The sequence below is a fragment of the Sorghum bicolor genome, chromosome 2, assembly GCF_000003195.3.
Source record: "Sorghum bicolor cultivar BTx623 chromosome 2, Sorghum_bicolor_NCBIv3, whole genome shotgun sequence".
Taxonomy (NCBI): Eukaryota; Viridiplantae; Streptophyta; class Magnoliopsida; order Poales; family Poaceae; genus Sorghum; species Sorghum bicolor.
In genome coordinates, this window is record NC_012871.2 from 75355786 (window position 1) to 75370752 (window position 14967).

A 14967-nucleotide genomic window follows, 5' to 3' on the forward strand; every position below is an offset into this window, starting at 1 on the left:
TACAATTGCTAAAAATTATCGACCAATCAAAATATAGGTCAAAGATTATGTACAATGTAAATCTTGATATATATACGTTAAAGTGGGTCACTATGAATCCATGGATTTTTGGGTTCTGATCGAGTAAAAATTAATGACCATATGGTGCATGCATGCAAGATTCTTAGAACGTGCAAGATCTTCGTTTTGACCCAATGATGGTGGCAGCACTTTGCATTGCAGAAGAATAGATCATCATCATCAGTCAACTCAGTACGATGGTTTGTTTTCTCTTGCACTCATCTGCTGGCTGCTGCTCAACCAACCAGGATCCAGGAGAAGTCAATAATCTTGCATCTATACTGTAATCCGCCTGGGCGCGCGCGGCGGCGTCGTTCTTTGGTTCGTCCAGAGCCGCCGTCCCTGCTTCACGCCACATGCCATGCCATGCATCGCTGGCCGGCGACGACGCGACGACCTCTTCTAGTCTTCTCTCCTAGCAGCTCGTGAGAGTCAGAGCATTAAACTCTTCAGCAGCATGCATCCAACTACGTCAGGCCTTGCGACTAGCGAGAGGCAAGTCGTCGTGTGTCTCCGTTCCGGCGTTCCGGATCGTCGGATCTGGTCATCACTCGTGGCGCCGGACGAATTGAAGGGGATCACATCACCACCGTCGCAACATACGAGCCTGTTCGTTTATCTAAAAGGTTATAGCTAAAAATATTGTTTGTTGTTGATTTGTTGTCAGAGAAAAAATACCAGGACTCTCGTGGAGTGAAGTGACGACGGAGGGACGGAGTGAATCGATCGTGCTGGACTTCCTATCCTAGCTGAAACTCAAATTGCAACACGCAGAGAACGACACATGCATGCGAAAACGATGGATCTAAAGTGTCTGGGGTTCACAGACCAGTGAAGTCCATTCCAGAACACAAGCAAAAGCGTTCACCGTACTCCGTATCCGCCATGCATGCCAGCGCAGATGTGGCATGTGGTGTTGACGCGGATTGCATATCGATGATAGCTCTGCTCTGGCTGTGATGAAATGTGAAGTAAAACATCGACGACTTGGTCTGCCGTCTTGTCTGTAACAAGCTAGTAGTACAGTACGTACAAGTAGAGAACGTTCTCCCCGTCACCGGTGACGCAGGCCGCCGGCCCATGCATGTATACTATTCATTCATGGTCAGCAGCTCCATTCTGCATTTGCTACTCATGACTAGCCACAGTACGTGTCGGCCAGCGTGCAGGACGTACGACTTGGTAAGCACTGGAGCCGCAGCCTACCACGCCGACGACGACGCCCCATCCACAGACCCACCACGGAACGCACACCAACACCACCTGCACTGCACCCTCGCACGCACGGCAGCTGCAGGCAGGCGCGGCCAAACCGCCACCCCATCAACCAGCCGATGCACGCTGCCGCCCGCGCCGTCTCGGCTTCTACAACCACCAAAACCCCCCATCCACTTGCGCTTGCGCCTGCCGCGGATCCACCGCGGTTTGACGACGCCAGCGGCCCCCAAAACAACCCGGTCTGGCGCCGCGCCACCGACGCCATGTCCCGTCCCGTCCTTGTCAATGTCAACCGCGCGCCCGCCCCCTAGCAACCTCCCTGCAGAGCGATATGTATAAAACCTACCACCGCCCGCCCGCCGGCCATGCTTGCACCTGCTTACAAAGGGGATCGGAGCACCAACCAACAGCACGTGCCAGTGCCACCGAGGAACGTACGTGCGTGCTGCTGCCCCGGCGCGGCATGCCGGGCAACGGCGGCGTGCTGCGGCGGTGGCTTGTTAACTGCGTGCGCCCGGCGGCGCGGCGCGAGGCGCGGCTGGTGGTGTGGGGCGGGGGCACGCGGGCCGCGGAGCCCGGGCAGGCGGCGGGGGAGGTGATGGCGGAGCACGCGGGCCACGTCGTGTGCCGCGCCGACGGGTTCCGCGTCGGCCGCCCCGCGCCGGTGCTCGGCGTCGGGGACCGCCTCGAGGCAGGCCGCACGTACCTCGTCGTCCCCGTCGACCGCCTCCCCTGCGGCGGCGACGGGGTCGTCACCGCGGCATCGCTCGCGGCGCTCTCGTCGTCGCACTCACGCGGCGGCAAGGCGGCGACGTCGCTGGCGGCAGGACGGAAGAGCCCGTTCGAGTACGCCAAGGACGGCGACGGGCGCACCGTGATCAGGGTCGTGGAGGAGTTCATCGTCAGGGCCGTAGCGGGTGACGGCGGTGGGGGCCGCGGCGACGGCGACGGCGGCGGGTCGGCCGCGCTTTGCAGCACGCCGGAGCTCAGGAAGCATTACGAGCAGCTGGTGGGCGCCGCGAGGGGCCGGCCGTGGTCGCCGCGGCTGGACACCATCAAGGAGCGCAAAGGGCGGAGGCTTGCGGACGTCGTCAGCCCCGGCAGGCTGTCGCCGGTACGCCTGCTGGGGATGGACAAGGACAAGGGGCTCAACATCAGCTAGCATTCGACCACCTGGCAGGATAGCACTAGCAGGTAGTACAGCGGGATGGACCATCTCAGGCGATCTCCATCATTCATATCGTAGCCTCCATATGCTGCTGCTCCTTCTAGTTCTGTATTGGTCGTTGGACAAGTTAAGTTGATTGGAAATTTTGGAGTTGGATTATTGCACCTGATTTTTCGATACACGCGCGGGGTCTCACGACAAGGGTTTGTACAGCCACATCACATCTCAGTGTAACTAAAGTTATTAGTTATACTTATATTCAGATTGTCTCACCAAAGCCTAGCCATGTTCATCGTTCTTGCATCTTCATCGTCATCAACTGATAGAAAATACTTGGCCGATCCCTCGCCGACGCCGACACGCACGCCAAGTCGCCAATGGGCAGCCGGAAGCCCGGAACGCACCGTTGTTCCGGCGACGGCCCCTGAACAACTAGGCGCGGTCGTCGCCAACTCCCGAGCTGACGGAAACGGAACTCGGGAGGGATACGGTGATGATGAAGTGAGTACAGACGAGCCCTCAGCCTAGCAAATACTCGCTCCATGCCCAATTATTATTCCAAAAATATTGGAGAATCAAAGTATCTTAACTTTGATCAAAATTATAGAAAAAATTATAAAAAATTATAACATCAAATAGTTATAATATAAAAATATAATTAATGAACAACTAGTATATTACCCGTGCTAACGCTACGGTGACATTTAGAAAAAAATTACAAAACTAAAATAAATCATAAAACTAAAAAACAAACCTACCCCACTAACAAAAAAAAGTCTATATAAAAATTACGGTACTCCATTCCAAAGACCTTGCCAATTGCCACATCATGTCTCTGGTGAGATGGATACTTTAAGATAAAATGGTAAAGTTACACTTTTTCATACATTATGAGTTCAAGTCAATTACTCAATTTAAACCAGATGAGGTTTCCTTTCACATTATCATTCGCATTGGAAACATTGCCTCTACATTTTTCTTGTACAAATATGAACTCTGAGGAATGTGGATGGAATGCAGCACAAATTGATGTTGGTAACAGCTAAATGCACACAAAATTAGTTTTCCAAATCTGAAACTTGTCATTGCCTAATTGGTCGTAATAACAGGATGATATCACTATGTCTAACAGCCTGCCCTGCTCCTGGATAATCTGAGTATCCATTCGTTCAAGATGATCTTTGAGTGCAACAAGAACCTAATAAAGTATCCTACCAAATGGATCAAGAAAGGAGGCACGCAGCAGAAGTTACCAACCAATTGATATGTGTGTTGTTGATGGACCGGCAGACGAGGTCGTCCCGGAGCAGCATGGCCACCTCGAGGTCGGCCTTATTGGCCGCCACGTGAGCCGCCATGGCCGTCTCGAAGGACCCTCCCCCGAGAACCATCACCTGCGAAACCCACCACTCAACTTCTCCCAATCAAATCCCGCAAGGAAGCGCGCATCCAAATCCAAGCCCAGAGAGTCCGTGGGAGTCCTACCTTGCGCGTGCTCTCGAGGACGTCGCTGCGGTTGCGGCGGCGCCAGGAGCGGGACCACCGGACCAGCTTCTCCCACGCGATGCGCACCGCGTGGCGACGGTCCTTGCGGCCGCTCCTGCGTGGCGCGGCGCCGGCGTCGTCGTCGTCGTCGTCGCTGGAGTCCTCGTCCTCCGGCGTGGCGGCGCATGATTGGCTGGACCTGCCTGGCGACGCGGTCGAGCGTCGCCCAGGCGGCGGCCGCGTCGGGCTTGGTCTTGAGAGCACGGACCTCCCACACCTTGTGCAGGTCGCCCACCCCCATCGCCGCCCCGCCAATGGAGGCCAGCCCGACGCGGTCCTCCACGGCCGGGGTCGGTTTTCTGACGGAGTTGCGATACAGATACGGAGTTACGGAGATGACGCGCGAGGCTGAGGACGGAGAGTAGGGCGGAGAGTAGAGATGTAAGGTCGTGATCATACTTCTAATCTGGGCCGTCTAATCTGTATGACATGTGTTGTGAGTCGTTGATCTTGTAGGTGGGATTTATCTGGAGAAGATTTCAATTATAGTAGAGATATAATGATACTATGTTGACATCATAAATATTATTATCTTACCATATAAGTTTAGTCAAACTTGAGATGATTTGACTCTCCAAAATTCTTAGAATAACTTATAATTTGGGATGAAGAAGTACCAAGTATACCAAACATCACATGAATTCAACAACTACTCGGGTATTGTTGAGACAGATAAGGATGTTTGGTTGGAGGTGTTAAAATTTAATAGGTACTATATCATTTTATTTTATTTGACAACTAGTATCCAATTATGAACTAATTAGGCTTAAAAGATTCGTCTGCAAATTATTCTCTAGCTATGTTTTTAGTTTTATAAATAGCCTATATTTAATATTTTATACATGTATCAAAATATTTGATTTTAATAGGTGATGAAGTTTACCGGCGTGAACCAAACAAAGCCTAAACATGTACACTCATACACGTCACGGTCAGACAACACATGAATTCCGATTATAGGGGATCAATACCTGATAAACTGAATCTCAGGTTCGTGAATTGGGCAGGGCCCATTTTTTTTAGTTTTTAGCTTTCTTTCATAACACAAAATAAATGTTTAATATTCTCAAAAAAAATGTTTAATGGTTGTTATCTGTGCTGTTATCATGTATGATTGTTGTGGACTTGAACAACCCTTCTATATTCAGATATTGGCTTTGACCCTACCGGTTATGCCGTTGCACTATTGCTGATGCAACCGTACAACAAGTGTAGGTTAGTAGCTCTGATTAACTAAACTAAATTAATTTGGTCAAAAGGATATAGTTAAAATTGTTGAATCAATAACAGCTGTATAAACAGGGTTATTTCAGCTAAGATACGAATCAAACGATTTATAAAAGCAACTTGTCATGTTTTTTTTTATTTTTTTATGATAAGTGATTTCATTTAAGCCATCCTCAGTGCGAGTTTCATGACATAGTTTTCAACATATCCATATTTTGGAAACAGGGCAAAAGAGTTTCATGGAGATGAAACTCTCTATACTCTTATTAAACTCTTATCATCTCTCTCTTCATTAATATAGTGCCACATCAGCATATTCAATGTGCATTAAACTCTAATAAAACTCCATTGAGACGGACCTTAGATTCTTTAAGATAAACTCCAGGTCAATATACATTTTTATGCAACAAGTGACTCGTGAGAAGCTATTGCACTTCCTAGCCTCATAATTAATTTTAGGAAAAACTACCACACGGACTAGGTCCGTTCGTTTGTCTTATAAACCCGTATTTTTCTGCTACAATATTTTTCTCTCATAACAAATCAGCGAATAACTATGACTTTTCACAAAAATGAACCGTCTATTTATCGATTGACAAAGCTATTGGTGAATTCAGCCTAGAAGCTAGAAGCCCACTCGGAAAAATATGCAAAAAAAAAGTTTAATCAAATTTATGCAAAACAACTTAAAAATGGTATTTATGATGGCAAATAGATTCCAATATAAATTAGTTACATGATATTTATAATGTAACTATTTAGAGTAATGAGTGCTATTTTTTTTCTAAAAATATTGTTAGATGAATCTTTTGAGCCTATTTAGTCTATTTTAAATAACGAGTGCTATTTTTTTCTAAAAATTAGTTAGATGATATTTATAATGTAACTATTTAGTCTATGATTAGTCTATGACTAAATATAGATGAAAACAAAAACTAATTACACAGTTTGCCTGTAAAATCACGAGATGAATCTTTTGAGTCTAGTTAGTCTATGATTAGATAATATTTGTCAAATAAAAACAAAAATGCTACAGTACCGAAATTCAAAATCTTTTCGGAACTAAACAAGGTCCTAGTTTACATAGAAGTGAAAAATAAAAGTAAAAATTATTTTATATATCTTATTTTTTATATACTATTGGATTTATATTATAGCGAATCTTTAATATATGTATGAAATATTAAATATAAATAAAAAACTAATTATACGATAAATTTTTGAACCTAGTCCAAAAATACTACAGTAGCCTAACCGAATTTTTTTTCGCGAAGGCCACGAAGACATCTGAAAGCGTTCACCTGTCACACACCCTCTGGCCACGTCATCGATCCGCTCCGAAACGCATCTCAGCCGTCCAACCCCTGACCGCACCAACGCCTGTCGCTTATCCACGCCAGCGATCCGCGGCATCCGCCTCTCCACCAATCAGCGCGCAGGGCATACGCTCTATAAAGTAGCCGTCCCCGCCCCGCTTCATCCTCACGAATCCTCTGCAAGCTCCCATCCCATCCTCGAATTCAGATTCCCATCCGAGCAAACCCTACCGCCCTTTTCCACTCACCCTAGAGGACCCGATGGCGCCCAAGGCGGAGAAGAAGCCGGCAGCGAAGAAGCCCGTGGAGGAGGAATCCGCGGCCCCGGCGGAGAAGCCCCCCGCGGGGAAGAAGCCCAAGGCGGAGAAGCGTCTCCCGGCGGGCAAGTCCGCCAGCAAGGAGGGCGGCGAGAAGAGGGGTCGGAAGAAGGGCAAGAAGAGCGTGGAGACGTACAAGATCTACATCTTCAAGGTGCTGAAGCAGGTGCACCCGGACATCGGCATCTCCTCCAAGGCCATGTCCATCATGAACTCGTTCATCAACGACATCTTCGAGAAGCTCGCCGGCGAGGCCGCCAAGCTCGCCCGCTACAACAAGAAGCCCACCATCACTTCTCGGGAGATCCAGACCTCCGTCCGCCTCGTCCTCCCCGGGGAGCTCGCCAAGCACGCCGTCTCTGAGGGCACCAAGGCCGTCACCAAGTTCACCTCGTCTTAGGCGTTTGCGATGTGTAGTTCTAGTAGGTCGGAGCCTTGGTGTCGTGTAAGTGCTACGGTGGCTTTTGACCGATGGAATGGAATGGAATGGAATGCTATTGTTATTTTAATGTTTCTTCATCTGCCCAACATCTGCTATCTGAATGTTGATCTCTCTCTGTCCATTGTGATGTCGCACCGATTTTGATGAGTGGTTAATTTTTGATTGCAAAGTTTGGTTCGTCGTTATATGGCCTTGCAGGCTGAATCTGTTGCGCTCTAGGTGTTGTTGGCATCAAGCACTTTGTTGGGAAGCCTTCTCAGTTTGATTTAGATAAACTCTTCTGATCACCTGCACTCTAGAGACAATTCACGCTTGTGCAGGGTTCATCGCTCTTATGGAATTAAGGAATGATGCTGCCCTTGTTTTGTGGCAATTCCTTCTGTTGCTTCGATCATAACAATTTATTTATGTAGCTATAAAGGTTGTTTTTGCAATGCTCTGCACTTCTTGCTTCGAAGACCGCCGTCCTTTGGTTCCTGCCAGCAGGTTTAATTTCCAGAAATCTGTCAAACGGTTCCTTGAGGACCAAACCTGATTGTCCTGAACTGTGTGTAGTATTAGGTCAGTTCTGTACTGAACCTGGTTGTCCTGAACCTTGGAGTACAGTCAATTGTTTGCGGTGCTCATCCTTTACATTGTATAGTTGAATAAAATGGCCAATCCAACATTTTTTCAATTATATGCAGTCTTTTTTTTGTGGGATGGCTGGTTTATAAACATGTAGGAATCATGAATGACTTTGTTTTATAAACCATTCATGATTCCTAAAACAAAGCCTCGGAGGTGGAGAAGATTGCAAGAGAAAGAGGAAAAAAAAAAAGAAAATCGAGTGATCCAGCACTTGAGTATTGTATAGTAAATCCTAACTAGGTTCACAGCTTACCCAAGTGGCAGTTTTTGTTTAGTTCACCCAAAAATCAAAAAGTTTTTAAGATTCACCGTTAATCGAATCTTACGGCATGAATCATTAAATATAGAAGAAAATAAAAACTAATTGCACAGTTTAGCTGTAAATTACGAGACGAATCTTTTAATCTTAGTTAGTCTATGATTATATAATATTTACCATAAACAAACAAATGTGCTACGTTAACGAAATTTAAAAAAAATCACATGTAGACAAGACTGGCCATGCAGCGTCGGGGCCCGTCGCTTCGACGTCCGCCTTCGCAAGGGCTTCAACGTCGTCAGCGCCACGACGACGGAGGACCGGTCCACGTTGGTGCTGAACGTAGTGCAGGCGACGCCGGTCTGCAATGCCATCCACTGCGTTCTGCATTCACCCTAGCAACACCGGTACTGTCAGGCTCAACCTTTCCTACTACCGGCGGTGCCTGGACTCCGGCTTGTGCTCCAGCTACAAACAGGATCTCGAGCTCGTGTGCACGGACCTCTCCAATGGGCTGCCTGGTCCCAGCAGCTGCGTCCGTTCTGGGTGTAGTGTGTCCCCTGTGGCTTCAATTTCTAGATTTGTTTTAAGTCAAAATTTTTAATTTTTTTTTCAATTTTTTAGAAAAAAATGTTAAAATTTATAGTATCATTACATTTATCATAGAATATATTTTTTTAAGAAGCAGCTCACATCGTATAGTCTGGTGAAGGAAAAATGAAGGACGCACACCACTTAGCTCGACCAGGTCAATGGGTTAGAATTACAGAATGAACAACACAAGCAACTAAGCAGCTGATCAACTTCAAATGCATACATATACATCAGTATATTTGCACGAAGAGACTAGAGGCCTGGGTGCTTGGCACAGCCGCACAGGAGAAACTGCCCTATGTTGTTTGTTCCCTTGGAAATATGCACAAGCTCATCCATGGAATACTTTGAAATGGAAACCAACCTCAGTTGTTCTTCAGCAATGAACTACTGAACTGCATCAAACCAGTCATCACATTTCAGGGCTTGTAAAAAGTGGCTGACAGCGAATGTCAATGTGGACACTCTCGATGCCTTGAAAACACATCCAGCGTTTGGATCGCAGAGATGTCCACCCTAGCAAACATATCACGTTTTTGTAAGCTTATACTTCGTAGTAAACATATAGCAAAAGAAGGTCCAAAACCATTCTGACTGCATGCTGTACCTCACCTTTTCGGTCGTATATCACTGCTATAGTTCCTCAAAGTACTGCAGATCTGAGTAGCCAGTAGAGGTACCGGCTATGTATATTGCCAAAAGGGCCTTATCATTGACATACCTGGAGATACTAAAATGCATTAGGACTGAAATTTCAATTGCAGATGAAGCAGCATGGTGGGATTTGAATGTAAATGAGTTCAGGAGGCTGAATAACTTAAATCACATACTCTTTCCGTTCAAAATTGTAAATGGCCAGCATTTTGGAATTTTGGAACCGGAGGGAGTATGGTGTGTGCAAGGCTAGCTTTATTTATTAGTAACATAACAAACCCAACTATTCACCAAAAAAAAAAAAACCAACAGTTCGTTCTAATACATGTGTGGGCAGGCAAGGGGAAATTTCAGGAATTGTCCCCCTACCAAACATATATCACCCATTTGATACCCTCCCAAAAGACTTCACAAAATTTCCAAGATCAGCTAAAACAAATGAAAGTAGGACTAATCTTACTGACTGACTGAAACAGAGAAGACTCAACACTAAAGACAAACACAAATATTAGAACTAACTAAATAAATAAATACTCAAGTATCCCAAAAATATCTGCAAGATGAAGCAAAAATACCTATCATTGTAATTTTCTAAGACGTTTTGCAAGGAAGTTACTAAGAAATTGTAGGATATTCACACCTATACAAGGCAAGGACATACCTACAACCAAAAATGGTAAGAAAGAAAACATCTCTTAGGTTACAATTAGCATGTTGGGCCGTTGGGGAGCACACATATTAACATATAAGATAGAGACAATAACAGCAACAAAGCCTTAATATACTGTAGGTACATAGTTTCGTTTTTTGGGAAAGAAATATTTATTTTACTTGAAAGAATAATATTATTCATCTTATACATAGTTTCTTTTTTGGGAAAGAAATATATTTATTTTACCTGAAAGAGTAATATTAGTCATCATATATACCAGCATCTTCTTAAATACATGGTCAAAAAGGGATGACTGGAGAAAATGGGCTATCGGCTCACTTGCAAGACGAAATACATTACACGAGATCAGATCAACAAGTATTTCAACCAATGTGGCACCAAAGGCCTGATCCAAGCAAAGAAACCCCGGCAGCACATAATTTATTAGTATGCATCCATGGACTAATTCTATGGCAGAGTGGAAAATGTATTAGGTTCCCCCTCATACAGTAATTCTACATTCACTATGAGCTCAGTTAACATCAATCAAATGCTCCTCATACACTAATTCGACATTAGTGTGAACTTACTCAACATTGAATGAAACATACTCAGGGAATCTGATATGCAATACACCACAGAAAAGAGAAGCAAAATAACACAAAGCAAAGTATTATAAGAACGGAACAGGCAGAGAAAAGAAAATGTCAGTGCAACTGCAGAAAGGATCCATCAACAGTTGCTCATCTCACCTTGTCCTGTACCATTAAAAATCATGGGCAGATTTAGGCCTCGTTCGGTTTTACGGGAATGATTCCCAGCCACAGAGTTCGCAATTTTGAACTAGTCAGGAACTGTTTCGCACCGTTCCCAGCCCGTTCCGACGTAACCGAACAGGGCCTAAGGAGCTCCATGGTGTAACTGGACTCTATTACCTTCCCAGCTGAGGAACAACCTGACTTGGTTGTGGGAAGTAGACCATAAAAAGGTCCCAAGAGCTAAATGAGAGATTACATTCGACACTTCATTGAACAAGTGAGAAGGTACATAACTCTCAATAATGATTTGCTTGGTATTCTGCAAATGGTTGACTGCATTAAGGAAGAAGTTGAAATCAGGCAGAAAGTATCAGCTATTGAGCTCTAGCATGGTATCCCATCATACTGTTGGCTGCTGCTGTTTTTGTTCCTCTGTTTATTTCATTTCGCGATTTTCTCCTCCTGTGAATTACAGAGGTCCTTCCTTTCGTTTCAAGAAGAGGAAATATGCTTTATTTGTGTGCTACACCAGATCGAGGTTTGGAACATATCCCTCTAGTCTCATCTCATTTACCAGTATGCCCATGAGTTGATACATATCTTCTGCACCATGCTGTGGTTCAGTGCTTGCATAGAATTCAAGGACTTTACCATGAACCTCAACCCAGCTGCACCCTGGAGTCTTGTTAACACCCCTCTCCCTCATTAGCCCTATCATTCTTGCAGATTCATCCATTTTATCCGAGGTTGCATAAATCTTGGATGACACCACGTAGTTCCATGAGTTTGTTGGCTCCAACTTCATAATCCTGTTGATGACCTTCTCACCAACCTCAGCATTCTTGCATTTCCGACAAGCAGCAAGCAAAGCACCTAACATGACAGCATCTACCTTGCCAGGCATTTTCTCAATAAAATCCCATGCTGCTTCTAAATGACCAGCACGTGCCAACAAATCAACAATACAGGAGTAGTGCTCAATCTTAGGAATGATCTTAAACACAGGTGTCAGGGAACTGAACAAACGGCGGCCATACTCAAGTAGCCCAGCATGTACACAAGCAGAAAGCACACCTATGAATGTGATATCATCTGGCTGGAGTCCTTTCTCATTTCTCATTAGTTCAAACTGCTGAATGGCATCATAGCCTCGACCGTTGAAGGCAAGCCCACAGATCAATGCATTCCATGAGGCTTCATTTTTGAATGGCATCTTTCCAAAAACATATGTGGCTTTCTCAAGATCTCCACATTTAGCATACATGTCTACTAAGGCTGTTCCCACATAGACATTGCTGTAGAGGCCTCTGTGCAAGGCATACCCATCCAGTTCAACTCCAAGCTCCAGTGCACCAACTGCAGCGCAGGATGAGAGGACACCGACCAAGGTTATCTTGTCCGGACGCAGCCCAGCTTCCCTCATGCTGTGAAACAAGGCTATTGCTTCATTTGACATGCCATTTTGCGCATACCTGCATCAGCTCATATGTCATTTGTAAATTATCAGGCCAAACAATGAATCCTTAATCAGCATTTGTTTGCAATAATAACAGAAGTGTGCCTTCATATACTTGCCCAGTGATCATGGCATTCCATGCCACAACATCCTTGTTGCTGATGCCATCAAACACACGCCGTGCCTCTTCCATCTCTCCACACTTCTCATACATCCCCACAAGTGCTGACCCAATGAGCGAGTCCACCTCCATCCCGGCAGACCTCACCCACTCCTCCACCCACTTCCCAAGCACCAAATTGCCAGCGTCCCTGCAAGCTGTGAGCACAACTGCCAGAGTCACACCATTTGGCGCCACTGCACCCTCAGTGACCATCGACCGGAACATCCCTTCAACCTCGGCCACCATACCTGCCCGCTCGTATGCTTTCATTATAGAGTTCCAAGAGACGACATCCCGGTGGGGAATTCCGTCGAACACCCTGCGAGCGGTGAGGTGATCACCGAGGCAGGAGTACATAGTGATGAGGGAGTGGACGGTGTGGTCGTGGTCCCTGAGACCGAGCTTCTCGAGGAAAGCGTGGGCGGAGCGGGCGACGGCTGGGGACGGGCAGCGAGCGGCAGCGAGGAGGAGGAAAGGGAGGGTGTAGGCGTCGGGTCGGAGCTCGGCGCGGAGCATGCTGAGGAAGAGGCGAAGGGAGGTGTCCGGGCGCGACGAGGCGAAGAAGCGAAGCGCGACATTGTAGGAGAAGGCGGTGGGGGCCGGGTGGGAGGAGAGGAGGAGGAGGACATAGTCGGCGGCGGCGGCGGAGGAGGAGGAGGAGAGGGAGAGGAGCTTAGAGAGGAAATGGTTGTAGGGAAATGGGCGGTTTGAACGTGCGAGGAGGTTGGCATGGAGCTGCTTGACGGCGGCGAGGGAGCGGCATCGCGACAGGAGCGTAGAGACGGCGGCGGCGGCAAAGGCGGCGGTAGTGGTGGAGGCGGCGGAATGCATTGCTGAAGGTGGCGCAGCCGACGGGTGGTGGAGCTGTCGCGGCTGTCCGTCTCCGGTGGCGTGCCAGCGATGCGCTCCGCGTCGGATGGGACCGCCGCCACCGTCCCGGAGGAGGAAAGACTTTTTTTTTTTTGAGAAAGAGGAGTAAAGACTTGTGCACCGGCATTTCCAGCGGCCGTGGAGCCGATGTTCAGCTCATCAGCTGCCGCACGAGAAAATTGCTATTACTACTTCCTATAATAGGACTTATTTCGCTAAAATAACCTTTAAAATATTGACACTTTGTTATACATGACATTTGATCTATTTAATCAATTTGCTCAACTAAAAAATATATATTTTGCCATGGAATGACATCTTGCCCTTCTAGCTTAGTGATGTAGAAATGTTTGTTGCTAATCCAATAAACTGCATATGTCCTAAGGGTCGTTGGGTATTAGTGAAGGGAATCTTAGGATACTAACCATTACCCGTTGCCATATAGGGATAACCAAGAGCATCAATTGAGACAGATAATTTCCTTCCTTGTTTGTACTTAAAAAATTGTTAAGTGTATAACACGTAAAAAGATGATGAAAACTCTAAGGCTGTAACAGACTCTCAACGCTGAGGATGTCGACGCTTAAACATGGACATCGCTCAATGCAGTATGTCATTCTTTTATGGTGTAAAATCACTCCATGCTTCTTGAAGGGTGCATCATGAGTGTATCCCATAGATTTTGGTAGAATCAAGTCATTTCTCATGTATATACAATTGAACAAAAGTAAGAAGTGAGAAAAAGATGATCACCTCATCCCTCAAACCAAACACACGATCAATGTCCGAGAAGACATGAAGCCATTGAGTAATGAATATGAGCATATGAAAAACATTACAGCCTGTCATAACTTTCTCAAAAGTTTTCTTTTTGAAACACTACTTCCATATAAGCGTTCAAGCAAGAAGCTAGAAAATACGGACTTTAAGAATTATTAATAGAATATTTGAGGGATAAACAATGTATGAATTTAGAACATGTACTGTTGTGTGACATGTGGTTTGTGACAAATGCATGAATTTTGCTGCGCGTTATACTCAATCTTAAGTTATTATATACTCATAGACGGTTCTTTCAAATATCCTATTAATAATTTTTAATTGCACATAAATTTAGAACATGTACTATGTTTTTTTTTGTTTTAAAATTTCAACAGTTCATCGGTTAGCCTCCTGTCCTCATTATCTGGCTTGGCACTTGAACCAAAATTGATTAGCACAAACACGAGACGTTGGCGTAAAGCAACAACATAGGAGTATCTTCATACCCATGTGAGTAGGGGCTTTTCACCTGAGAACAGAGGCTTCATGTTTTTTTTAAGGTGGCAGCAATCCAGAGTTAGGGACGCTAAGCTCCATTTGTATAGAGGAGTTGTACGGCGATGGTCACCGCATGGTAATTAGCACAAAATATTGCCAAAGTTTGAGGAATAGTTTCAGATAGAAAATCATGGAAAGACTTGAGTACTTTAGGCAAAGGAACCGAAAGTTGACATCAGGAATCGTTGCACTTAGGTTTAGGGAGACTTGGTTTCAGATAGAAAATCATGGAAAGACTTGGTGTGGCCATATCGATATCTCGTGCACGGCAGGTTTAGGGAGCTCATTCGAGATACAAAAGAGAAGCTCTGCCATTAT

General features: G+C 45.7%; 3 protein-coding genes across 3 annotated transcripts; 2 read left to right on the forward strand and 1 right to left on the reverse strand.

Annotated features, from left to right (window-relative positions):
• LOC8072249 lies at window positions 1423–2718 on the forward strand. Its single transcript, XM_002461108.2, has one exon. It carries the CDS (start codon window positions 1610–1612, stop codon window positions 2438–2440), a length of 831 nt encoding a protein of 276 aa, XP_002461153.2. The 5' UTR covers window positions 1423–1609; the 3' UTR covers window positions 2441–2718.
• On the forward strand, window positions 6688–7404 carry LOC8072250 (histone H2B.1). The gene has a single exon (XM_002461109.2). It carries the CDS (start codon window positions 6796–6798, stop codon window positions 7249–7251), a length of 456 nt encoding a protein of 151 aa, XP_002461154.1. The 5' UTR covers window positions 6688–6795; the 3' UTR covers window positions 7252–7404.
• LOC8073138 (pentatricopeptide repeat-containing protein At2g34400) lies at window positions 8829–13479 on the reverse strand. The gene is made up of 4 exons (XM_021453289.1): window positions 12416–13479; window positions 10835–12312; window positions 9389–9497; window positions 8829–9292 (listed from the first exon to the last, which is right to left on the reverse strand). The coding sequence occupies exons 1-2, from the start codon at window positions 13288–13290 to the stop codon at window positions 11364–11366; spliced, it is 1824 nt and encodes a 607-aa protein (XP_021308964.1). The 5' UTR covers window positions 13291–13479; the 3' UTR covers window positions 8829–9292; window positions 9389–9497; window positions 10835–11363.